This window comes from Podarcis gaigeae (assembly GCF_964106915.1).
Source record: "Podarcis gaigeae genome assembly, chromosome: 15".
NCBI lineage: Eukaryota > Metazoa > Chordata > Lepidosauria > Squamata > Lacertidae > Podarcis > Podarcis gaigeae.
In genome coordinates this window covers 40,884,300-40,908,713 of record NC_139692.1, presented here as the reverse complement: position 1 = coordinate 40,908,713, position 24,414 = coordinate 40,884,300, and the positions used below count along the sequence as shown (strand labels likewise).

Below are 24,414 nucleotides of genomic sequence, written 5' to 3'. Positions count from 1 at the left end.
GCATGTTAGCTCTTCATTTACGTCTTTTCTTTTTGCTTCTAGGATTATTCCTACGTTTATAAGCCTGAGAACAGCCAAGCTTTTGTGGGGTGTTCCATGTTTGCTCCGTTGAAGACTCTACCAAGCCAGTGTCTCCAGCCCATCAAGCTGCCGGAGGAGTGTGTTTACCGGCAGAGCTGGACTGTTGGCAAGCTGGAATTGCTTCCTCCGGGGCCTGCAATGCCATTCATCAAAGAAGGGTATGTGCTTGTGTGCGATGTTTTGTACTGCAACTCCCATCATCCCTGGCAGCTGGTTGCTCTGGAAGGGGCTGATGGGAGTTGGAGTCCAGCAGCATCTGCAGCACTCTACGTTGGAAAAGCTGGTGTAATGTAACCTCTTAAGTGGGTTGTCCTATGTTACCCCTCTAAACTTGTTGCCATGTGCCGCTGTATCTTCATTGTTTTGTCCTATTACTGGCAGTGATTCCCACTGTTTGTCTGCTCAGATCCTTAAAAAAAAAAAATTCTAGAGAACGTACTACTTAAAAGCCTGGGGTAAAAATATTTCTCTTTTTCCCCTAGTGATGGGAGCACTATTGATCAAGAATACGGCCCCGCCTACACTCCACAAACACATACGCCCTTTGGAATGCCACCCAGCAGTGCCCCACCCAGTAACAGTGGGCCTGGCATTCTCCCTTCGCCTTCCACCCCCCGTTTCCCAACTCCTCGGACACCAAGGACTCCAAGGACTCCCCGTGGGGCTGGTGGGCCAGCCAGTGCTCAAGGCTCAGTCAAATATGAGAATTCGGACTTGTATTCACCAGCCTCAACGCCATCAACCTGCAGACCGCTAAATTCTGTTGAGCCTCCCACTGTTCCTTCTATCCCTGAGGCCCACAGTCTCTACGTAAACCTCATCCTCTCTGAATCGGTGATGAACCTCTTCAAAGACTGTAACTTTGACAGCTGTTGCATCTGCGTCTGCAACACAAACATCAAAGGTGCCGATGTTGGAGTTTACATTCCAGATCCAACACAAGAGGCCCAGTACAGGTGTACCTGTGGCTTCAGCGCAGTGATGAACAGGAAGTTTGGCAACAACTCTGGATTATTCCTAGAGGATGAGTTGGACATCCTAGGCCGCAGCTCGGAATGTGGCAAAGATGTGGAGAAGCGCTTTGAGGCCCTTCGCACGGGCTCCACTGAGCACGGCGGGGGATCGAAGGAGGCTGACAGGCTGCCTGATGAGCTGATACTCTTGCTGCAAGACCAGTGCACCAACCTGTTCTCGCCATTTGGAGCGGCTGACCACGACCCCTTGCCAAAAGCTGGAGCCATCGGCAACCTGGTACGCGCTGAAGAAAGGGATTGTTGTAATGACTGCTACCTTGCGCTGGAACATGGGCGCCAGTTTATGGACAACATGTCGGGAGGGAAAGTTGATGAAGCACTTGTGAAGAGTACTTGCTTGCACCATTGGTCAAAACAAAATGGTAAGTGTTTGCAGTTGTCCCCCCGCCCATAATGTTTTAAATTTCTCACCCTATATAAAAAGCGGACTTAAAAGGGATCACTTAGTTGATTTACCATAAATTGCAAAGAATGGGTAGCTTGCTTGGGTGCACTAATTATACCTAAAATATCTGGAATGCCAATTTATAATTATCTGGAACAGGGGTGGAGAACCTGTGGCTCTCCAGAAGTTGCTGGACTACAGTTCCCAATGTACCTGACCACTGGCCACGCTGGCTGGGACTGATGGGAGGTGTAGTCCAGCAGCATCTGGAAGCCACAGTTCCCCATGCCTACCCTGGAAGATTCAAAGTTTTGGCTGCTTGAGAAATGTCTGTCTATCTCTTTGATGTAGGCCGCTAAACATACACATGATTGTTTGGCAGTATGTTGTATTGCAGTTGCGATCAATTAGGGCCTCTTCATGGTGAACATGAGGGAATTCTGGATACTCTGATTTTTAAGGAAACTGAGAAATACTTTCTAAATTAGAGCAGGGAGAGATCTGCCCCTGGGCTGCAGGAATAACTTTTCCAGGATGGTAGATAAGATTATCATTCAGAGATCAACCATCCATCAGAACATGCCTTCAGAACCTATTTATGTGCCTGTCCAAACATATCACATAAAAGCATAAAAGGCCCATACCAGACCTAATTGAACCATCCATATCTTTTAAGTTATACTCATGTGAAGCATATTGATTTGTAATTAGAAAAAGAGGTATATAAAGGTGCAAAATAAAAATATGAATTAGGTGGGACATTTCAAGTTGACCTAGCTATGGCTGTGCTATATTTCCTGCCTACTTTGCAAGCTTAGTGTGCATAGGATGTATTTACTTTGCTGTATAGCATATTTTAAGGAATCTTTCTGTGCAGGTATCTGTTCAGGATGTTGGGTAACAAACACTCTGAAGCAAGCATAAACTCCTTAGCTTTAGGGGGAAATTCCAAATATTTTGAAAGTTAAGCACCCCATGTGCTTTACTTGGTTTTTGGAAGACTGAAATTGAATATTTCAGTGACAAGCCATATGCTGCTTTTAAGTAGAGTTGTCAACCAGTTGAAGAATTTTTAATCTGTTAATCATTTTCTTTGAATGGGTTGGTTGATTTAAAAATTAAATGCAAATGGTGTTTTTACTAAGATGCCTTTAGAGGTGGATAAGTGAATGCACCTAAAAATAAATAAATTGTGGCCTTAACTTGTAGTTCATCAACCAAAACTGCTTAAAGTTTGCATCCCTCATTTTAAACTAAACTAACCAAAGCAGTGTACAATAAAATAGAAAATTTCATAGCAGCGATGTGGGTTGCGTTCTCTGAGCACAGATAACTTCATGCATTTAATGTACAACACCTGGAGCTTAGAAATGCGTTGTTTTCTTTGAATGGGTTGGTTGATTTAAAAATTAAATGCAAATGGTGTTTTTACTAAGATGCCTTTAGAGGTGGATAAGTGAATGCACCTAAAAAATAAATAAATTGTGGCCTTAACTTGTAGTTCATCAACCAAAACTGCTTAAAGTTTGCATCCCTCATTTTAAACTAAACTAACCAAAGCAGTGTACAATAAAATAGAAAATTTCATAGCAGTGATGTGGGTTGCGTTCTCTGAGCACAGATAACTTCATGCATTTAATGTACAACACCTGGAGCTTAGAAATGCGTTGTTGATATGTATAGATTGTGACTAGGACACTACTTTGCAACCTCTTTGAACTAACTTTGGTTGTTTCAGTTGGAGACGTGAGCATGCAGTGTTCTCAGGACATCCTTCGCATGCTGCTCTCACTTCAGCCTGTCCTCCAGGATGCAATTCAGAAAAAACGAACCGTTCGCTCTTGGGGAGTGCAGGGTCCTCTCACGTGGCAGCAGTTTCACAAAATGGCTGGCCGAGGCACTTACGGTAAATGTTGTCCACAGATCAGTTTCTTTCATTTATTTCAGTGTGGAGAGGGGATCATTTTTAAACTTTCCTACCCTTTCCTAGTGCATGGGTGGAGGGAATTCAGGAAGTAGTAGTATGTTGAAATCTCAGTTTATTCTCTGTGGTTTTGGGAGGTTATGATGCACTCTTCTTTGGGTTGAATTTTGGTCATGAGTTTATTTTGGAACTCATGATAGGCTGGAAGGATAGGAGAGTATGAAGGAACATTTATAGAGATGCTAGACATCAAGACCAGAGAACTTTAAAATTGTATCCTATCCTTTCAGTACAATATAATCAACCATACAGCCATAATCCAGATGTTGTACAGTGGTACCTCTAGTTACGAACTTACTTCGTTCCGGAGGTCCATTCTTAACCTGAAACTGTTCTTAACTAGAGGCGTGCTTTTGCCAATGGGGCCTCTTGCTGCCGCTGCACCGCCGGCACACAATTTCCGTTCTCATCCTGGGGCAAAGTTCTCAACTCGAGGTAACTCTTCCAGGTTAGCGGAGTTTGTAACCTGAAGCCTTTGTAACCTGAGGCATTCGTAACTCGAGGTACCACTGTATTCTGTCCCCCCTTCCGTGTTTCCAAATAAGAAGAAACTCCTAGGTAGAAGTGGATTTCCATTTCAGATTTGGAAGAAAAGTATGGTTACACCCAGTTTGCCCAGGTAGGGCAAAATGGGCAACTATGATTAAGGAAAACTTTTAAGTAAAGGAGGGAATTGGTGTATAGAAGGGAACGATGTGGGGTGTGTGAACCCATAGTGTATTTCTGATGGTGATATGGCAGTGATGTCTGAATTGAGCTATGGAGTCCTACTGTGAATCTTCATTTGTGAGTCCCTCATTAGATCCTTTTGTTCCTACCGAAGCCTTCATGAGTTCTCCCAAGATGTAGGAAGCAAACTTTTGTCCTTCAGCCCAGTACTTTGGATTTGTTTGTATGAGGGAAGCCACACTTGCTGCTTGATTTGTTTACATGCCAGCCCCCAATTTTGCACTAGAAATGTTTGGAGAGTATTTTACAGATCACTACTTAAGACCTCCGGCTTTAGACTAATTTGCAGGATTTTGCATCTTGGTATCTTTGTTTAACTCCGTGGACTTCCAGCTTTTGTTTTCAGGGAACAGAGTAGTAAAAAAGGTAGATCGGATGGGACAGAATGGACCAATTCTGTTTTGATGGCAGTACTAGGAGTGACTAACTTGCTCCAGAAGACATCTGGCATCTTATTTTTCTCTCGGCAGTTGCTTCCCTTGAATCTGGAAGGGGGTGCACTGTTGCGCTCCAGTTCCATTCTAATATATGGGAAAAAATGTCCCTTTCCTTGTCTAGGAACTGATGAGTCTCCAGAACCACTGCCCATTCCAACTTTTTTGTTGGGATACGATTACGACTTCCTGGTGCTGTCCCCATTTGCCTTACCGTACTGGGAGAGGCTGATGTTGGAACCCTATGGATCTCAGAGAGACATTGCTTACGTTGTGGTGTGTCCAGAGAATGAAGCGCTGCTGAACGGAGCAAAGACCTTCTTTCGGGATCTCACAGCAATATATGAGGTAAGGGAATATGAGAAGGAGGCCCTGCGTGGAGTGCTCCAGAAGGAATCCTACCCCCCCCCCCCCTTAATGGTGCCATTTATCAACTTTGCATTCCAGCTGACACTTAAAACCTCCTGCAGACCTTATCTCAACAAATCAGCTAAAATGGATGGTAGAAAGAGATAAAAGACTCATCTCCTTTTAGCAGGGCTTCATTTAAGTAGCAGTTTCCTTATCATGCAGATGCCATCAAGTGGTTAAATTATGTACTGCCCTCCTGCATTTAAGGCTACAAACAGTGTTAACTCCAGGTTACTGAATCTTCCCTGTGCTCCTGCAAGGTGCTGTCTGGCCATTATTCCAAGGCATTGCCAGTCTTACCCTGCATTTAACAAAAGCCAAATAAAAGAGGATTTCGGTATATTTGAATCCGTTGAATCTCTGATTAGCAACTAGCGTTATGGCAAGGCTTCTCTGAATACTCTGGCAAGCCAAAATTACCTTATTTTTTGCTCTGTAAGACTCACTTTTTCCCTCCTAAAAAGTAAGGGGAAATGTGTGTGCGTCTTATGGAGTGAATGCAGGCTGCGCAGCTATCCCAGAAGCCAGAACAGCAAGAGAGATCGTTGCTTTCGCTGCGCAGCGACGCCTCTTGCTGTTCTGGCTTCTGAGATTCAGATTTTTTTTTCTTGTTTTCCTCCTCCAAAAACTAGGTGTGTCTTGTGGTCTGGTGCATCTTATAGAGCGAAAAATACGGTACTTTATTTGAGTGCATGCGTGTGTGCGTGCACACCCACCCACCCCCGGCTCAGCTCAAGGATTTATAATATTTTTTTAAAAAGCTTACTTAATGTAACAGGGTAGCCACACTGTATTTTTGGACTAAATCTTGTTAGGATAAGAGGGTGGCCTTTTGACACCCAAAACGTGTTTCCAGAACCAACCCTATTCCGGTGATTATAATACTTTTTAGCTGTTTTTAATTTTAAGTTGTTGTAACCCACCCTGAGGCCTGTTGGTGAAGGGCAGGCAATAATAGCAATAATAATTGTTAAAATTAGTATGTTCTGCCACGTTGAAGCTTTCAGGAAAGAAGAATAGTACTAGTCTGTCTCATCCCAGAGTATTATTAAGATCCAGTCAGAGTCGGTGTGAGTAGTTCTCTCTTTCACTGGCGGTTCAGTAGCAGATTTGAAACATTTGCTGAAAGTATGGCCACTTTCAAAAGGAGACTCCAGGGTCAAGCCTGCTAAGTTGAAGTACATTGGCAGATTTCACACCATCCAACTTGGGCTCAGTAGAGGTTAGGAGCGGCTCAATCACTTCTTTTGGTGTGTGTTTTCATCTTCAATTGCCAATTCCTTACCAGTTGGGACTTAGTCACACCTGCACTGATTGGATCATTCATTCTTTTGATTTAGTCTTGTTTTATTGATTTTATTTGATTTAGTCTTGTTTCAGGAACATGCAGTTCCTGAAAGGATCATGCTTAAAAAAAAACCCCATAGGTCTTCTGACTTAATTTTGTGACAACTCTCCCCTCCTTCTATCTATAGTTGGGGAAAACTTTGTATGCATCATGCAAAGTGTGCTCTGGTCCACTAATTTGCTGTTCTTTGGTTGCCATGAGGCTACTTTTAAAAAACCCGTAATCCACTGTTTCTATGGGTTAACCTGCAACCAAAATGCTTGAGAGTATTAAACTTTATGGAGACACTTGAATAAACTGTAGGGCAAACATATAAAGGTACTGAATCACGTCTTTCATAAGAAAAATGTCCAAAACAACAGTCTTTAGATTTTGCTGCATCCTTCTAACATGGCAGCCTCCCTGGAAGAACAGTAGAGGCATCTTTTTGTGGCAAGCTTCATGGCGTTATGCCTTGTAGCTTAATTTATACCATGGGTTGCTAATCTGCAGCATAGGCAGCAGCAGGGAGCTGTGGTACTTACTCCTCAGGTCCAAGTTTATTTGCCTTGGCTGCGAGCCAGAACAAAACTCAAGATGATAAAAAGACATTAAAATAACCTCAATGTGTACAGATTGCAGATTCACACAAGAAGCCGGGAAACAATTTTCTCTGTTACGATCATAACAGAAAACAATGACTGACCTCAGGGGGTCAACTCTGCAGTCTGTTGCTTGAGGATCATAGAATTGTAGAGTTGGAGGGAACACCAAAGGCCTTTTAGTCCAACCCCCTGCAATGCAGGAATCGCAACTATAGGTGTAGCCGGGGGGGCTGCCCCCCCTAAATCAAGTAAGTAAATAGAAATACTTAACTAACTGACCAGTCATGTCACAAACAGCTCAGTTTCCCCCCTCCCCCCACTAAATCCTGGCTGCGCTCATGATCTCAACTAAAGCATCCATGACATATGACCATCCAGCCTCTGCTTAAAAACCTCCAAGGAAGGAGAGTCCACAACCTCCTGAGGGAGACCGTTCCACTGTTGAACAGCTTGAAAGTTCTGGGGGAGATTCAGCAGCTGCATCAAAGCAAATAGCTGCAATGTTTAGTTGAAGCTCTTTGCTTCTATTTGTCAACAAAGATTCCAGTTTTGGGCACTTTCGGGACAGGAGCAGTGAATGCCATGGATCTGGAAAAGGCATACTGATGCAAAACTACATTGAGATATATTGTCTTCTAAATGATGTGCAAAATTAATAAAGAGCATTTAAAAACCTAAACCAAAAAAATGAATTGAGGTGCTGTGGGCTTTGTGGTGTTCTGTCCAGTGCATTAAAGTGACACTGTCCCATATGTTAGACTTGCGGTCCACTTGTCAAAATATTTGTCCACTCACCATGTTTGGTTCCTGCTGCTTCTTTTGCAGTCCTGCAGGCTTGGCCAGCATCGACCCATCTGTAAACTGTTGCCTGACGGGATCATGAGAGTCGGATCTGCTGCTTCAACCAAACTTTCTGAGAAGTCTGTCGCTGAGTGGTTCTCCCAGGCAGCTCACGCCAACAGCGAATCATTTTCTAGACTCAAACTGTACGCTCAAGTCTGCAGATATGATTTGGGTACGTTCCCCCCACTTCCTTCCCCTAATGCAAGGATAGCCAACATCATGCCATCCAGGTATTGTTGGACTCACCCCCCATCAATTGTAGTCCACATAGCCCCTGGTCCAGGATATTGGGAGTTACAGTCCAGTGACATCTGGAGAGCCCTAGGTTGGCTATCCCTGCCCTAAAGCCATCACTTGTAAAATTATTTCACTGTGGTTATACAATACATATGTGGTTGGAACAGAGTTGCTGATGAGATGCTGGCATGCAAAAAATGCAGCTCCCATGCTTGAAGTTACCCATACTGTAATTCCGATCTGGTACAGTGCAAGTTGTCCATGTCCCTTGACCCATATAATTTGCATATTAGCGGTGAGTTGCTAAATCAGACAGAGAAAGCTATGTTTTCTTCTAGGGTTCAGAATGTTCTGTGCAGCTACAGGGGTTGGAAATCTAATTTGATCTTGTTAGTGCAAAGTTACATTAAGTGAACCATAAGTAGTTGTTGGGGCTTTCAGGCAATCATATTTCAGGAGCCAAAAACATGAAGCAGTCGCCTTGGCCTCTGACTCTTAACTTTCTACTTTTGGGGAACTCTTTCCACATCTATTTCTTTTCTTACTCCACCCCCAGACCCTCCAGCACCCAGACCTATGCCAAGCATTTGTGGTCATGTTCAGTGCTATTTTTCTAGAAAAAGAGGTGCCAGAACTCACCATGAATCTTGTTCTCACATAATGGTAATGACGCCCACCTGAGAGGTGCTGGAACTGAGTTCTGGCTGAAAAAAAAGCCCTGGTCATGTTTATGGATGCAAAGTCAGTTTGTGAGCACTGCTGAGTTTGACAGGTGCTCTGTGTGAACTGAGAATTCAACCTAGAAAACCTTTGGCGCTCTGGTGCACTTTTGTATTTTAAAGGATGATTGGTAGACCGCCTTTGGTTTGGTTGTAAATCATTTTGGCTTATACTGGACAAGATAAAGCGACTTAACAAATCAAATAATAATAATTTCAGGGAAGGTTATCACCCCCCATGAAATAGGTATCTCTTCTCTTTCCCCTGTGTAGTAAACTGTGAAGGACCTACAGTTTGGCGGGTTCTCTATCTAAATGAATATGATGCTCTGTCAAGTTTCATTAACGCAGAAGCAGAAGGTTTGGTTAATTTCTTCTCCTTTTTCTGTTTTAAGGTCCTTACCTTGCTACACAGCCATTGGACAATTCTTTGCTTTCTCAGTCCAGCCTAGTTCCTCCCACCAGCCATCCTACATCAGTCCCGCCTCAGGTTGGAGGCAGCTCTACTCCATCATCCACCCCTTCGTGTGCTCCCAGTAATGCTGTCCCAATGAACTCAAACAGTGCCATCACCTCTGCCACTACCACGGCCAGTTCCACCATGACCACGACTGCCACTTCATCCTCCTCTTCCAGTTCAGGCGGTGGGATTTCAGCGAACAAACCATCATCCTTTCCACCTTTTGGCAGCATGAACAACACTACTACTCCTTCCTCCCTCTCCACGCAGTCTGCAACAGTCCAGAATGGGCAGGCGGGGACGCAGCAGCAACAGCTGCCATCCGCAGCAATCCCGGGGGAAGCCCCGTCAGTCCCTCCGCAGCCGCACTCAGAAGTTTCAGAGAGGTAACATGGCAAAGAATGATTTATCAGTTAATGTGTACTCACTTCCATTTGTATCCTGCCTTTCTTCCAAGTTGCTCAAGGTGGCACACGTGGTTCTCCCCCTCATTTTTTTTTTTTTAAATCCTCACAACTATCCTGTGAGGTAGGTTTAGGCTGGGAGATGGTGACTGGCCCAAAGTAACCCGGGTGAGCCTCATAGATGGATAGATATTTGAACTTGAACTTGGGTCTCTGAGGTCTCATTCTGACACTCTTGACCTCTGCACCATGCTGGGTTCTTATCCTTAAAGCAAAATGGGGCGATTGGGGACTTTGCTGGAACTTCCCTTCCAAGTAAGATGAGAGAAAATATGCCACCAGTTTGGCATCTCCTTTGCAGGAATCTGATTTCTTGAACAGGTGTCCTTGCTGTCATTAAAACCACACTATAGAAGTAAGGCAGTTGTTTGAGCTTCAACTTGTAGCTAGCAGCATTTTGGCCCAAACAGATCAAAGTGTATCCTTCCTTCTGTGCTATGACAGTCTCCAATATCAACCAAGGACTGTATGTGAGCTGCTAAATTTTGAAAGTATTCCAGTGCCTTAGATTGTAAGCTCCTTGGAGCAAGGCCTGTGCTCTTCTGCTTTGCAAAGTACCACACACACTAATTTTTGCAATGTGGAATTTGCAAAGATTGAATTCCCTAGGCTTCCTTCTACTTCCAGGTCAAGTGTTCCAACTCTTGTTAAATCCAGCAAACTTCTGATCAAAATTGAGGAAGTACAGTGTGAGTAATTGTACCAATGGTTACTCATCTCTGAAGGATGCCTGCATTAATTTTTTACCCTTTGGTGCTAGGAGTGCCTAATACCTTTGTGCCCCTTTTGTTAGTGAGTAATGTGTTTGCTGTGCTCTGATAAGCCTGAGATAATTGATGGGGAAGGTATATTAGCTGCAGATGCCGCAAAGGTACTGATGGCTCCCAAAAGCCGCAAATATGGCTTCCCCTTAAAATACTGCGTAGGGGAGATGGGAGTCTTTCTCTGCTGGGTGAAAAGAAGTCAGTTAATTTGTGAACACATAACACAGTCTTAACACTTACAAGGAAGAAGCTTTCTGTTTTCTTATGTTTGCTTGCTTTCTGCTTACAGCACTATGGACCGCGACAAAGTGGGAGTCCCCACTGACGGCGATTCCCACGCAGTCACCTACCCACCTGCCATCGTAGTTTACATTATTGACCCTTTCTCGTATGAGAAGAAGGAGGAGGGCAACTCCTCCAGCGTGTGGACTCTGGGTCTTCTCCGTTGCTTTCTTGAAATGATCCAAAATCTCCCTACTAACATCAGAAACATTGTTTCTGTTCAGGTAAGCTGATTCTGTGATGTGGGAAGCCAAAGGCAGCCTGTTGCTTAATGTGTTTGCCCACAGTAGTTCTTGGAAGCCTTGTTACCTTCTGATGGCTGGACTTAAAACCTGCTCTAGCTCTACAGTGGCTTTGGGTGGTTTGTGTGATTCTTTAAAGGTTCCTAACTCAAGTGCTGTTCAGGTCAGAACAGGAGAATTAAATAAATTTCTTTGGCTGCTTAGCTCTTTTTGAAAGTACCAACATGTCATTGATGTTGACCTCATCTTGTGAGCTATACTCTATGATACTATGATTCCACGCACATGGCTGTGTCCTGGTTTATTATAGTGATTTATTATTGGTTGCACAGGATATTGTGATAGGATGTTGCCCAGAGTCAAAACTGGTGCAAATGCTACTTTTTCTTTGGCATGAAGGCTGTTCCTGTCTTAATGCTTCTATATACTGGTATCAGATTGGGCAGTGTATACTTACTTACCTTTTCCTCCCTCTCTGACCTTCTTAGCTTGTTCCTTGTCAATATCTGTTACAACCAGTCAAGAACGAAGACAGGCAGATCTACACTCAGCATCTAAAATCGCTGGCATTCTCCGCCTTCACGCAATGCCGGAGGCCACTCCCAACGTCGACCAATGTGAAAACATTAACTGGGTTTGGCCCAGGTTTGGCAATGGAGATGGCGCTCAGGAGTCCAGAAGTAAGTGAGAACCATGAGTTGGTAGGCATGAAATCTGGTAAACCTCTGAAAAACACTGGCAGAATGAGATACGTATCAATAGTGTGAGTGTGTGAGTGAGCGCCTATCCCTCAGGCAAAACTGATGCTGTGTGCATGCACACAATTCTGTTTCATTTGTTTATATGGGGATCTGCTATTCTGTGGGACAAGTAATCCTGTGGTTTTAAGTGTTCTGTTTTGTGTGTGTTTTGCAGAGACCAGAGTGTATTAAGCTGTACGCCCCTCCTTTCATATTGGCTCCTGTCAAAGATAAACAGACAGAGCTGGGAGAAACCTTTGGAGAGGCTGGGCAGAAATATAATGTGCTTTTCGTGGGCTACTGTCTCTCTCATGATCAAAGGTGGCTTCTTGCATCGTGCACAGATTTATATGGAGAACTATTGGAAACCTGCATTATCAACATTGATGTACCTAACAGGTAAGGGCTGTGAAATTCATTTCCTGTATTTTGATAAGTTTAGAAAAACTTTCTTTCCTGGAAACCTTTTTATGATTCATTTAATGGTTCATGGATTTTTATGCTGATAGTGTTTTTACTGCATGTTTGAAGGGTGTTTGATTTTACACACACACACACACACACACACACACACACACACACACACAAACACACACACACACACACACACACACACACACACACGTGCCCACTCTTACTTTTTAAAGCTTTTTTAGAAGCATCTCATTTTCAAAAACAGGGTGTAAGTAATTAAATAAAGAAGGAGTAGATGCATTGATTTACTGCTTGGATCTTGCACCTTTTGAACATGTACAGAATCTTCCCCCCGTCTTGATCCTGGCTGCCCAAATATTGAAGTGTAACAGTGTCTAAATGTTCTTTGGGAGCAGTCTTAAAACATTTGTTTACTAGTAAATCTTTATTTCCTACCAGGGCTCGTAGGAAAAAGGGGTCTGCTCGCAGACTTGGTCTTCAGAAACTCTGGGAATGGTGCCTGGGGCTCGTGCAGATGAGTTCGTTGCCTTGGAGAGTTGTAATAGGACGTCTTGGAAGAATAGGCCACGGGGAGCTAAAAGGTAATATGGAAACATCTCTGAAGATATTTGTCACCCATGGAGATGCAACGTTCTGTGCAAGTTTGTCCCCTCTCTAGCAAAAATGCTTGATATGGAACAAAAATGGCACATTTAATAATGTACATAACACACACACACATTTTGGATAGAATCTATAAATGTGACTAGGCATGCATGCTCTAGAACTGTGAAGCCCTTACTGCCACAGAAAATTGTTGCAAGCAATGCAGGGGTCACAAAATGAACTTTTGCGGAGACTACTCCTTGCTCCAGGATCATTGGTCTGGAGAACAGAGTGGCCCCTGAGATCAAAGAATTATATACATATGGAAGTAATCTCCTTTTGGGGTGGAGTGTTTATGCCATGGGGAAAAGGGGCTTTCTGTCATCTAAACTGCAGTTTCAGCAGAGAATTTGGATTTAGCCCCTGCTGGCAATTTTAACACCTGAAATAGGAAAAGCCTTGTGAACAGTCACTAACTGATGAAAGAAAATAATTTCCAAAGCAGTTTGCTTGCCAGGTAGCTTAGCTTTCTTTTCCTTTCTTGGAAAAGAGGTCGGAATAGCTTAAGAAAGAAGCTTGTATACAGTGGTCCATCCAGTTTTTAATGTACCCATTTTGTGGTCTAAACATGACAGCAGCTAGCCATCATTTACATTTAAAATCATTTCCTTGGTAGCCAATCTCTCTGCTTTCATCTTTAGACTGGAGTTGTTTGCTGAGTCGCCGAAATCTGCAGTCACTTAGCAAGAGGCTGAAAGACATGTGCAGGATGTGTGGCATCTCCACTGCCGATTCTCCCAGCATTCTCAGCGCCTGCTTAGTGGCAGTCGAACCGCAGGGATCCTTTGTCATCATGCCAGGTATTTGTGAAATGCTTCTCACTTGTTGCTTCTATGAAAGCAAACATATTGGCTGTACTATTTAGTGAAATCTCTTTCTCTCTTTCTTTAAGATTCTGTATCAACTGGCTCAGTGTTTGGGCGCAGCACCACCCTAAATATGCAGACGTCCCAACTAAACACCCCACAGGATACGTCGTGCACTCATATACTTGTGTTTCCCACGTCTGCATCTGTGCAAGTAGCATCATCAACTTATACCACTGAAACTGGTTTGGATCTGGCCTTTAATACAAACAATGGTGTGTGTTTGTTTGTGTGTATGTGTTTGTGTGTCTTCAAATACTTTCATATAAAAATGTTTCCTTGATAGATATGAAAAATGAGGCCTGTAGATGATAGAAATTGAGCCCTCCCAACAAAACATAGATTTCTCTATCTCTAGACCACAAGTGGGGCTTTCCCCATCCTCCTTGGCACCTGTGGCTTCTTTAGTTGACCCCAATTTCTTAAGCACCCTTCCCCCAGAACACACAAGTCTGCCTTTCCTAGGCATAAGGTTTTTCACTGCAGCCACACCAGCCTTTTGCTTCCTTTCCAGTATCTGCACTGCTGTCCCACCCCCACCCCCCGACTTAGGTCTTCACTGTCCTCTGATAGAGTGCTTATGAGCAGCCTATTAGATCTCAACCCCATGATTACAGGGAACAGGCAAAATGGGCAGTGGCCAATTGTTTGTGTGCATGTGTGTCTTGGCATGCATATGCAGTGTCAGTTGAAGCAAGAGCTGTCTGGGACCAGCCAGATTTACAATATCACTGAATGTATTTCATGGGTGCCCAGGGATTTGAATGCAGCCCTCTGTTTCAAGCCCAGTATTCCAACCACAATGTCATGCTAGCTGTGGGTAAATAATTTCTTCATAACATTGTGTACTCTCCTTTTTTTATATAAATCATAATGATAGCAACTCTCTGTTAACAGACTCTTTGTTGTTGTATTTGTTGCTTTTCTCAAGATGGAGCAGATGGAATGGGGCTCTTTGATTTGTTAGACACTGGAGATCCTGATATTGATCCTGATATTATAAACATCCTCCCTGCATCCCCTACCGGGTCCCCTGTGCACTCACCAAGTTCCCACTTCACCCATGGAGGTGACATGGGCAAGGTAAGGTTTTATGGCAAGAAACCATATTTAAGAACTCAACCATGTGTTTGCCTCAGTGCTGATCTGGATGGCCAAGGGGTTGTCAAGTACCCCATTTCAATATTGTGGCAACCAAATATAAAAGGAATCCTTCCTTGGGATATAGTGCTGCCTTCTGCATTCCTCATATCAAAAAGGATATTGTAGAGCTGGAAAAGGGCTAGAAAAGGACAACCAAAATGATTAGAATGAAGCAACTCCCTTATGAGGAAGAGTTGCAATGTTTTGGGCTTTTTTTGTTTTCAAAGGGGAGGGGGGGAGAGATGATAGAGGTTTACAGCATTAAGTATGGTGAGAATAGAGAGAAGATTTTCTCTCTCTCTTAAAATTAGAACATGTTATCCAATGTAGCTGAATAGTGGGGTATTTAGGGGCATAGTTAATCTGTTCAATTCACTGCTTGAAGATGTGGTGGTGGTCACCAGCAGATGGCTTTAAAAAGGGATTTGGCAAATGTCTGAGGGATTAAGGCTCCTTCCTCCGGGACCAGAGGCAGCCACCCTCTGATTGCCAGTTGTTGAGGACCATGAGCAGCTGTGGCCTACTCTACTCCTGCCCTGCTTGCGTAGGCATGCTGTTGGCTGTGGCAGGAAACAGGATTCTGGGCTAGATGGGCCTTTGGTCTGATCCAGCAAGGCTTTCCTTGTGCGCTCTTTGCCAATTCCCCACCTTTTGTTTTGTCGCACCAGGGTCAAGGTACAGATCGCTTGCTCTCAACGGAGTCTCACGACGAAGTCACCAACATCCTACAGCAACCGCTGGCCCTTGGTTACTTTGTCTCAACTGCCAAAGCAGGTCCGTTGCCTGACTGGTTTTGGTCGGCGTGTCCTCAAGCACAAAATCAGTGTCCCCTGTTTCTTAAGGTAACAAACCTTCAGCAAAGTCTGGGAGGTGTGGGGATTGGTATTGTTGAGAGAGTGCTTCTAAAGACATACACTGCGTATCATTATGTAAGTTTCAGGAGAGCTTTTCGGGGGGAGTGGGGGAGTAGCAGCAACGTGGGCTTGTAGGCGGGCATTTGGTATGTACCAAGTCAGCTGGAAAGACTTGTGTCTGCACTTAACAGCCAACTACTTCGTTCAAAGCAGCAGGGTGCTCCTGCCTGCCTGATCAAGGAAGTGGCAGGTACAGCATCAAGGAGTCACTGGTGGCCAAAGACTTTCAGAGACGTGTCCCACTAAGGTGTGAGCTGTAGCGGTAGTGTAGCAAGGGGGATGCGGTGGGTGCGGGCTGCCCCGGGTGTCATCACTGAGGGGGCCACACAGCTCTCCTGGGGAGTGACGCGGTGACTTGGCCACCTGCAGGCTCCACGCTGCCCAAAATGACAATGTGGGGCTTGCGGACTCTGTGGAGGTTCAGCGCAATGTGCTCTGCCCTGGCTTGCCCCGCCCCCGGGTGCAGGTCATTTGCACTGCCCCGGACGCCCAAGCAGCTAGCTATTCCGCTGAGCTGTAGAGAGGGAAAGATGCTCTTTCTCCTTTCAGCCAAGCATTCCGGCACTGGCCTTTCGAACCCAGATTCAGGATTTGCTCAAGACTTCTTCTGATCCCTGGCTCTGAGTGCAGCAGTGAGCAGGTGCTTCTCCAGTCAAGTCTGGGGACCAGCTGAAGGCTGTGCCCTGGCTCCAAACTGAGTAGTGGGCGGCTTTGCTAAAACTAGAGAGAGCACCCAATTTCTGCCCCAGTAGGCAAGGATGAGCAACTGCACTTTGCCCTCTGCTGGGGGGGGGGGGATTGCCTGGGAGCAGGGGGAAGTTGTTGTGTTCAAGAATGTGGAGGAGTTTAGGGGGACCCTTACCCACTACTTTCCCACAAGTTATTCACTGGCTCATTTCTTTGTACTCTGCCTTCCCTGGCTAATTGTCTGTGGCCATCCATCCTATTTTGTAAATGTAGTGAGTGATAGTATAAACTTGGTTACAATTGCATTCCTTGGTTTTTTCCCCTCAGAATTTGGGGAGGGGGGGTTGTTTGGATTTCTCTCCATTTGGTCGAAGAGGATGAGATGGAAACAAAACCCAGAAAAGACTTGCGCTGTGTGTGTGTGTGTGTGTGTGTGTGTGTGTGTGTGTGTGTTCAGGGTTATAGAGGGGATCTTTACTGTGGTGGACACCCACTGGTAGGAGGGCCTCCCACAGAGCTATGCTCTAAACTCTGTCCCTATAGAGGAATTATTATTTGATTATTAGCTCGCTCTCTCTCTTTTAAAGCATTGTAATAAACACTTACTGTATGTTCTGACTTCTTTTAAAGGCTTCTCTGCACCTCCATGTGCCTTCAGTGCAATCGGACGAGCTACTTCACAGTAAACACTCCCACCCTCTTGACTCGAATCAAACTTCCGATGTCCTCAGGTATGATCATCAGTTGTGTGTGAGGGCGTGCAAAATACAGGATTTGTTGTTTAAAGGTGCAATTCTGCTATTGTAGCCATGCAGTTTGCTACAATCTGCCGGTGGTTTTCTCTTGCTTATACGCTCATTTACACAGCACAGTACGTTGAATTTATTTTAATACATCCTTCAGCACTGAGAAATTCTCAGGTTGTCTTATGAAGCTGTTCTCATAATTTATCTTACTAATGGACCAAGACCAATAGGGCAGGTAATGTGTGTGTGTGTATTGTGCAGACACATATATCTTTATATCTCAAAACATTAAAGACTCCCACATTCATTCATTTCACTGGGTCTATTTCTGAGTAGGATTTAGTTGAATAAAACCTACAGCTGTGCACACTTCTTGTGAGTAGGCCCCTTTAGTTCAAGAAGGCTTCCTTGTACCACTTGGGTTGAGTAAGGTTGTGTCTACTCTACCCCCTGGCCAACTTCCAACCTTCCCATGCATGCAGCTCCTCCCTGCTATATACACCTGGTAGCTGGAAGTGAAGCATTTTGAGCCTGCCTCTTACTGTAAGCTCCTCTGCTAACAGAAATGTGGGTTAATAAATTATATCCTAGTGACCTGTGCTGAAAAAACTGCAAAGCCTTCCCAATAATGACTTCCTGGCTGGTCCTTGTTCCCTTCTTTCCTTCTCCCAGGTTTGTGTTGGAACAGTACAACGCACTTTCCTGGCTAACCTGTGATCCTGCGACCCAGGACCGGCGGTCGTGTCTCCCAGTTCACTTTGTGGTGCTGAATCAGTTGTATAACTTTATCATGAATATGCTGTGATCTTTATCTGAACTGGGCAAGGAGAAGAAAAACACAACAACCAGAGCAACAACAAAAAGGGAAAGGATTATTTCGCTGCAGGACTAAGTTAATTATTCTCTGTGCAAGTCATTTTTTTGTGATTTGAGGGAGGGGAATGTCATTTTTGGTCACTTCCAGCAACTATTTGGTTTTGACTTGCGGTGGGGACTGCATAACCCAGGTGTTTAATTCTCCATCTGCCCCCTGCTTTTGTTGGTGTTTTGCCTATACCAGACTGATTGGAGTGATGAATTGATCAGTCGAAATGTATTATAACACATCTTTTTAGTAGCAAAGTAACCATTCTCTCTCTCCCCCAACCCCATCCCGTCACAGTATTTGTGAAGAGTATATGAGCCATAGGCCCCAGCCATGTTTAATGAATATTTTAAAAAGTATGAGCATGGAGACAATAAGAAGACAAACGAGGAAGGAAAAAAACCAGAATTTGTCGAATGCTTTTGGAACACTGCAATGTTCTTGTATCGGATTATAGTACCTAGTATTCAAAAAAAAATGCCTGCATCTCTTATTTATTGTAAGTTTTTAAATGTATAAATTGTCTTATATTTCTTAACCTCTTTTATAAAAAAAAAATTTTCCTAGAAGGTTTATACCGCCTTCTTGCTTTAAAGCAATTGGTCTAAAAATATATATGTAATCGTCTTAATTGAAAGTTGCGGTAGGTTTGCTTTTAGAGTATTATTTTTTTGTAAGGGGGGGGGTTGAGGGTATGGGGACAGTAAAATTTGTATTTGGTCTTGATGTACAGTTTAATGGGGGAATATAGGAGTTGGGGCGGGAGGGATATAAATGTCCATGCCATTGTGTGTGGGAGATTTACAGCTAAGCTGTAGTTGCAGATTATACGTGTACAGTAATGAAGTTCACTGTGTTTATATAAAATCGAAGAGAGAAAAAAAGGTACCGGGTCTTACAGCAATTTTATATCACACCTTTGCAGAGTTAACATAATGGCAATATATTAAAAGAAGTGATATTGTTAGGTGGTTTAACTTGTAGTGAGAATTTTAAAAAAGAATAATAATAATATTAATAATAATAATAATAATAATAAATTGTTTTAATTTTTTTTGTATTTTTGTTGAGGGCCGAGACTAGTTTTTTCAGGCCTCTTCCCATTTTTCAAGCAAGGAGGGTGTGCTTGCTGCAAGGACCTCCTGCTCTTCCACCTGTGCGTTTTAGCCAAGAGAGAATCTGTGTCACCCGATGAAATCGCGACACTTTCTTCTTCTTCTTCTTCTTCTTCTTCCTTTTAAAAATGCCCTTCCCTTCAGTGAAGCTGTGTCACTTTCATCTTCCAAGTATTTTGGGGTTCATCATTAGGATCCCATTCAACCTTCTCCGTGTTTGGATTAAATTACCATAAAACTGCAGCCACTGCTACCCTTGCTGTCCTCCTTTTATGGTTTGGAATTTTAGCCCAACTTTAGCTACTTTATACATACTACTATATATAAAAAAAACACAATAAGGAAAACCCAATCAGTTTTGATTCTAAGCTTTGATATGCATATGAATTGGAATATGGTGTAAATAGGTTCTCAGTGAATTCTGGTGTTTGAACTTGATTCCGCTAATGAGAGAACGACCTCCTTTCTTTTGCTCTCTCTCCTCTTTCCCACTCCCCCTTTCTCAGGCCTCTTGATCTAATCTTCTTATTGGTTTTGACACTCTGTAATGGAAGTTTCAGGCTCCCCTTTTGAAATAAACATCCAGGTTCCAGCATGGTAAAACGCCAAGGGAACGGGCATGAACTGCGCCACTCCCACCTCTTCCTCCCTTCTGCCTGTGAACCCGGTGGCTTCGTCTTCCTCCTCCACCCATGTATCCAGTCTTGAGTTGCTTCCTTGCCTTCCTGGAGGCAACACTTTGATCCCTCCCCTTTTCATATCTGCATGCTGCCGCTTTCAGAATTACTGTGCCCATCCAATTGAAGGTCTTCCGCTATGCAAGGTTGGCCCTGAGGCTGTGTTTCCATCCACAAATATTGAATCTGGACGTTATTTTGCAGGTTGTGTTAGGGCACCATATTCCACCCGAGTGGAAGCACTCGTGGAAACAGCAGCGGCAGCCATGTCGGCGGGTAAGTGGGACCCTTAGGAAAGTTGTTCCCACCACCAGCCACCTGCTGCTGCTCAGCTTCGCTTTTTGAGGTTTGGTGAGCAGTGGTGCAGACTTGTTGAGGAAGCCTTGTTAATAGCAAAGGTCACCAACTTGTCAAGCAAAATGGCTCACGGAGCCTGTTTTATAGTGCAGGCCTAACCATGTCTACTCAGAAGTAAGTCCTATTGAATTCAGTGAGGCTTACTCACAGGTAAGGGGGTTAGGATTGCAGCGCTAGTATCCCAAGTCTTCAACCCCCCTCGTAATAACCAGTTACTTTCTTTCCAAAGTACTGCAATTGCAAGTATTCAGGATATTTTTGAAATCATGTGAAGTATGTACAACCTATTTAGACCTGAAAGCATTTCTTTTTCTGTGAAAAAACAAAACTTTGAATTTCTTAATAGAATATATCAGTGGTGGCGGCAGCAAGCACTAGTAGCAACTTTTCTTGGTGTGCAAATTAAGTTGAATTGATGAAGATTTCCTGTTCCTCTTAAACTTTTACAGAGTCCTGACTGAAAAACCACCTATTTTGTTGCAAGATGAGAGTGATTAACATTTCGATGTGCTCATAATACTATATGATGATGTAAGTGCAGGTATTAAAATGATCTGCATCTCTTTCATCCCTGGGGTGAGCTTTTTGAAGTAAAACTTGGCCCCCTAAATTAGGGACTGATGTTTAAAGTAAGTGCAACATAGTCACATACAAATTTTAAATATTTGGGGTTGCATTTTACATTTCTGCTATTTATTGCATTGCATTTTCTCTCTGTGTACACCTGTCTTTGATATTCAAGTATCTGCTAACGGCAGATACTCTCCAGATGTTTCCACCTCCCTAAAGAGTGGTGCTAAAATTATTTGCCTATAGCAGAAAATGAGTCAGCCAGCATTAAGTACTTTCCAAGCCTCATGGGACTTCATTTGGAGAGCTTTAAATGTGTGCTTAATCTTCCCCACTTAAACCAGTGGAACTTAAATGCACTTTGGCTGGACCATGACTTTGGGTGTAGCACTGAGATTGCACAGACGTCCTCAAAACTCCAGAATGGACTGTGTGTTGTTGACTAGGGAGCTAACTTCATAGTAGGTCCATTTCAGGAAGATAAGGTTGCCCAGAGATTCTGCCATTTACCTGTTTAAATGATCATCGCACGGTGGTGGGACAATTGGCCTTAGGGAATAAGATGCCAGTAGAAATCAGATTTAAATTAATTGCCATGGAAGCATGCAAGGGATGTTGGGGTTAGGGTTAGCTGTTGACGGACCTGTCTGGACTCAAGTAAATGGCAGAGGAAAGAAGTTTGAACAGCTGGAAACAGTTGATCGTGAAGAAATCCCCAGCACATTTCAGGTTAAAACTATCAAAGCACAACCCCACGTGGCATTATCTTGTACCTATGGAAAGGTTATTTAACTTTATTCTCATTGAGCTATAGTATTGCTTCGTAATAAAGAGTTCTTCCATATAAGCCATCCAAAGGCTTTTGCCTCAATTTTCTGTTTGTCCCATACAGACTACACAATGCTTTGAGGATTTCTGTGTGAATCCATTTGAAATGCTGAGATTTCTGTGTCATTTTGTTAAGGCTCACAACTGGTGTTCCGGCTTGCAAAACACTAAATAGCAGAATTGCCAAATCACCTTGCTGTAGGACTACCCCGATTTTGGATGCTGCTCAGAGTAGGATGTCTGTCTTATCTTGGGTCAGAGTGCCACCTGCCAGAGCTCTAAATCACAGTTTCTGTTTCTGTGTCTCTGTCTCTCCCCCTCCCTAGACAGAAAAGAGAAAATTCATTTTGAGCTAAAACATAGAAAGGATTAGAATGTTTTTCAAAAAGGCTAGGAAGTTGAAACATGGGCATCTATCTTTCGATTTGTGGACAGCTTTAAATTGATGAAATGGCCAAGGTTGGGAAAGCCTTGCAGGCCTCATTGACTTCTTAATTCATTAGTAGTGCTGATTTATCAATTCACAGGGCATGTGCATACTTCACATGGATGGTCAGAAGGCAGCTGAGGTGGTAGCATTTCTGCAAATACCTAGCCAGCGTGAGCTATAACTTATGTTCAAACTGCTTGGTTTCCACAGTTGTGGCCTTAGATGCACACCCTTTTCTGTAAGTGTTTATTAAACCTCTCATCTTACACATCCATCTGTATGGCACAGTTAACTTACTCCTTTTTTTTGTATTTGCCTGCTCTTGGCAACTTCTTTTTCAAAGCCCTTCATTATTACAGAAAGCTCACAGGTGTGTTTAATGAAGCATATTTTGTCTTTACTGCAATATCAAAATGTGTTACTGGAAAACACTCTGATTTTGATCCTATTCAAACTGCCCTTGTGCCCTGCAGCTAGCTTTGGCACAGACTATTATTTTGTTAATTCTTAGCCATGTATGCAGACAGCATTGCTTTGGGCTGGGTTTTCCTTCTTGTCAGCTTGCTTTGTCAATTAGGCCAATTCTGCTACTAGCTGTCCTGACACAAAATAAATATATAATAATAATAATATTAATAAATAAATTTCTCGAGATGACAAAATTTTATCACCTTTGAAAATAATTTCAGTCTAAGGATCCCAAATCACATATAGAAAATACCCTTTTCTTTGCATCTGTTTCTAAAGGAGTAAAATTTCACTTTGAAAAAGTTAATCCTCAGGGTCAAACTTTTCAGGAAAGTTTTAATGTATAATTAGTAGGTTTTCCAAATAAACTGGATTTGAGAACCTTGGAAACACTTACTTGCGTTTTAAAAGTTGTGGCATCGTTACTGGACATGTTGGTTTCATAAATGTTCTTTTAAAAAGCTGGGTCACTTTAACAGGGGGAGGAAGAGGAGATTTCTTAAGTTCGTATTCAGCAGTGACATTTAATGGTCCAAGTCTGTCTGTCTGTCTGTCTGTCTGTCTGTCTGTCTGTCTGTCTCTCTCTCTCTCTCTCTCTCTCTCTCTCTCTCTCTCTCTATTTAACATTATGATAACAAAAAATACAATAAAAATAAGGAACAAACACTATTGTTGCAGAATGCCATGAACACTGAGTTGTACAAATTGTGATTGAGGAAATGGAAAAAGGTTTATACTTTTTAAAAAAAATTCAAATGGAATAAATTATTCATGAAGCCTTCCTTCATTGTGACGTCTCTTTGTTTTTTTAAAAACAACAACTCCACATGACCTTAAAAGTGACAGTAGTCTGTATGGGTTGGTTCCTGAATCAGAACTTCTTCTCCCCGCCACCTTTTCTTTGCATTTTTATCCAATCTTCGTTCCACTAGGCTCAGTCTAGGCAGTATTCATACTTGATCCCTTGCTCACTTTATCCTCACAACTTCCCTATGAGGTAGGTTAGACTGAGAGAGCTAGCGGCTGGCCCAAAGCCACTCAGCGGCCTTTGCAGCCTGAGAGTTGGGATCTCCCTAGTCTTACTTGGACACTCTTAAGCAGGGGTCAGCAAACTTTTTTAGCAGGGGGCCGATCCACTGTCCCTCAGACCTTGTGGGGGGCCGGACTGTATTTCTTTTTTTTTGGGGGGGGGGGAAATGAATGAATTCCTATGCCCCACAAATAACCCAGAGATGCGTTTTAAATAAAAGCACACATTCTGCTCATGTAAAAACACGCTGATTCCCGATGAGAAGGTGATTGGGCCAGATCTGGCCCCCAGGCCATGCTCTTAAGCAGCACACCACACTGACACCATAATACTCGCCACTGGGACCTAGTGACCGTAAAAGAAGCCCTGCTGGGTAGGAACAAAGGTCCACCTCGCCCAGCATTCTGTTCTCACAGTGGCTAACATACCTACAGGAATCCCACAAGCAGAATAGAAACTTGTTCTCAGAAGTACACTGCCTCTGATGATTGGGTGGGTAGGACACAGCCTTCATAGCTAGTAGATATAGATAGCTTTATCCTCAGTGGAGGTAGAACATGGTCAGCCCTGCACTTAAAAGCCACCAGGTAAGAAGTAGCCAGCCACACATGTGAGATCAGATGGCACAGAATCCTGCTTAGTTCTTTTTAAAAGCCCAGAGCCCTTTCCGGTTACATTACAGAGATGTTGCTGAAATGCTTGGTGGAGCCTCAGAATTGTAAAGGTAAGGTAAAGGTACCCCTGCCCGTACGGGCCAGTTTTGCCAGATTCTGGGGTTGTGCGCCCATCTCAAGAGGCCAGGGGCCAGCGCTGTCCGAAGACACGTCCGGGTCACGTGGCCAGCGTGACATCGCTGCTCTGGTGAGCCAGAGCTGCACACGGAAACGCCGTTTACCT

At 43.5% G+C, this 24,414-nt stretch overlaps 1 protein-coding gene across 1 annotated transcript in view; it reads left to right on the top strand.

Annotated features, from left to right (window-relative positions):
• MED13 (mediator complex subunit 13) overlaps positions 1–23,269 on the top strand; it is a 103,091-nt gene extending 79,822 nt beyond the window's left edge. The window contains exons 15-30 of the mRNA XM_083714985.1: positions 43–239; positions 564–1,477; positions 3,239–3,406; positions 4,772–4,995; positions 7,816–8,005; positions 9,185–9,635; positions 10,767–10,983; positions 11,490–11,681; positions 11,917–12,140; positions 12,615–12,757; positions 13,463–13,621; positions 13,714–13,902; positions 14,619–14,770; positions 15,499–15,672; positions 17,062–17,162; positions 17,850–23,269. Of these exons, the coding sequence (XP_083571111.1) occupies positions 43–239; positions 564–1,477; positions 3,239–3,406; positions 4,772–4,995; positions 7,816–8,005; positions 9,185–9,635; positions 10,767–10,983; positions 11,490–11,681; positions 11,917–12,140; positions 12,615–12,757; positions 13,463–13,621; positions 13,714–13,902; positions 14,619–14,770; positions 15,499–15,672; positions 17,062–17,162; positions 17,850–17,982 (3,828 nt within the window). The 3' untranslated portion in view covers positions 17,983–23,269. The remainder of the gene's footprint in view (positions 1–42; positions 240–563; positions 1,478–3,238; positions 3,407–4,771; positions 4,996–7,815; positions 8,006–9,184; positions 9,636–10,766; positions 10,984–11,489; positions 11,682–11,916; positions 12,141–12,614; positions 12,758–13,462; positions 13,622–13,713; positions 13,903–14,618; positions 14,771–15,498; positions 15,673–17,061; positions 17,163–17,849) is intronic.
• Positions 23,270–24,414: the final 1,145 nt, after the last annotated feature.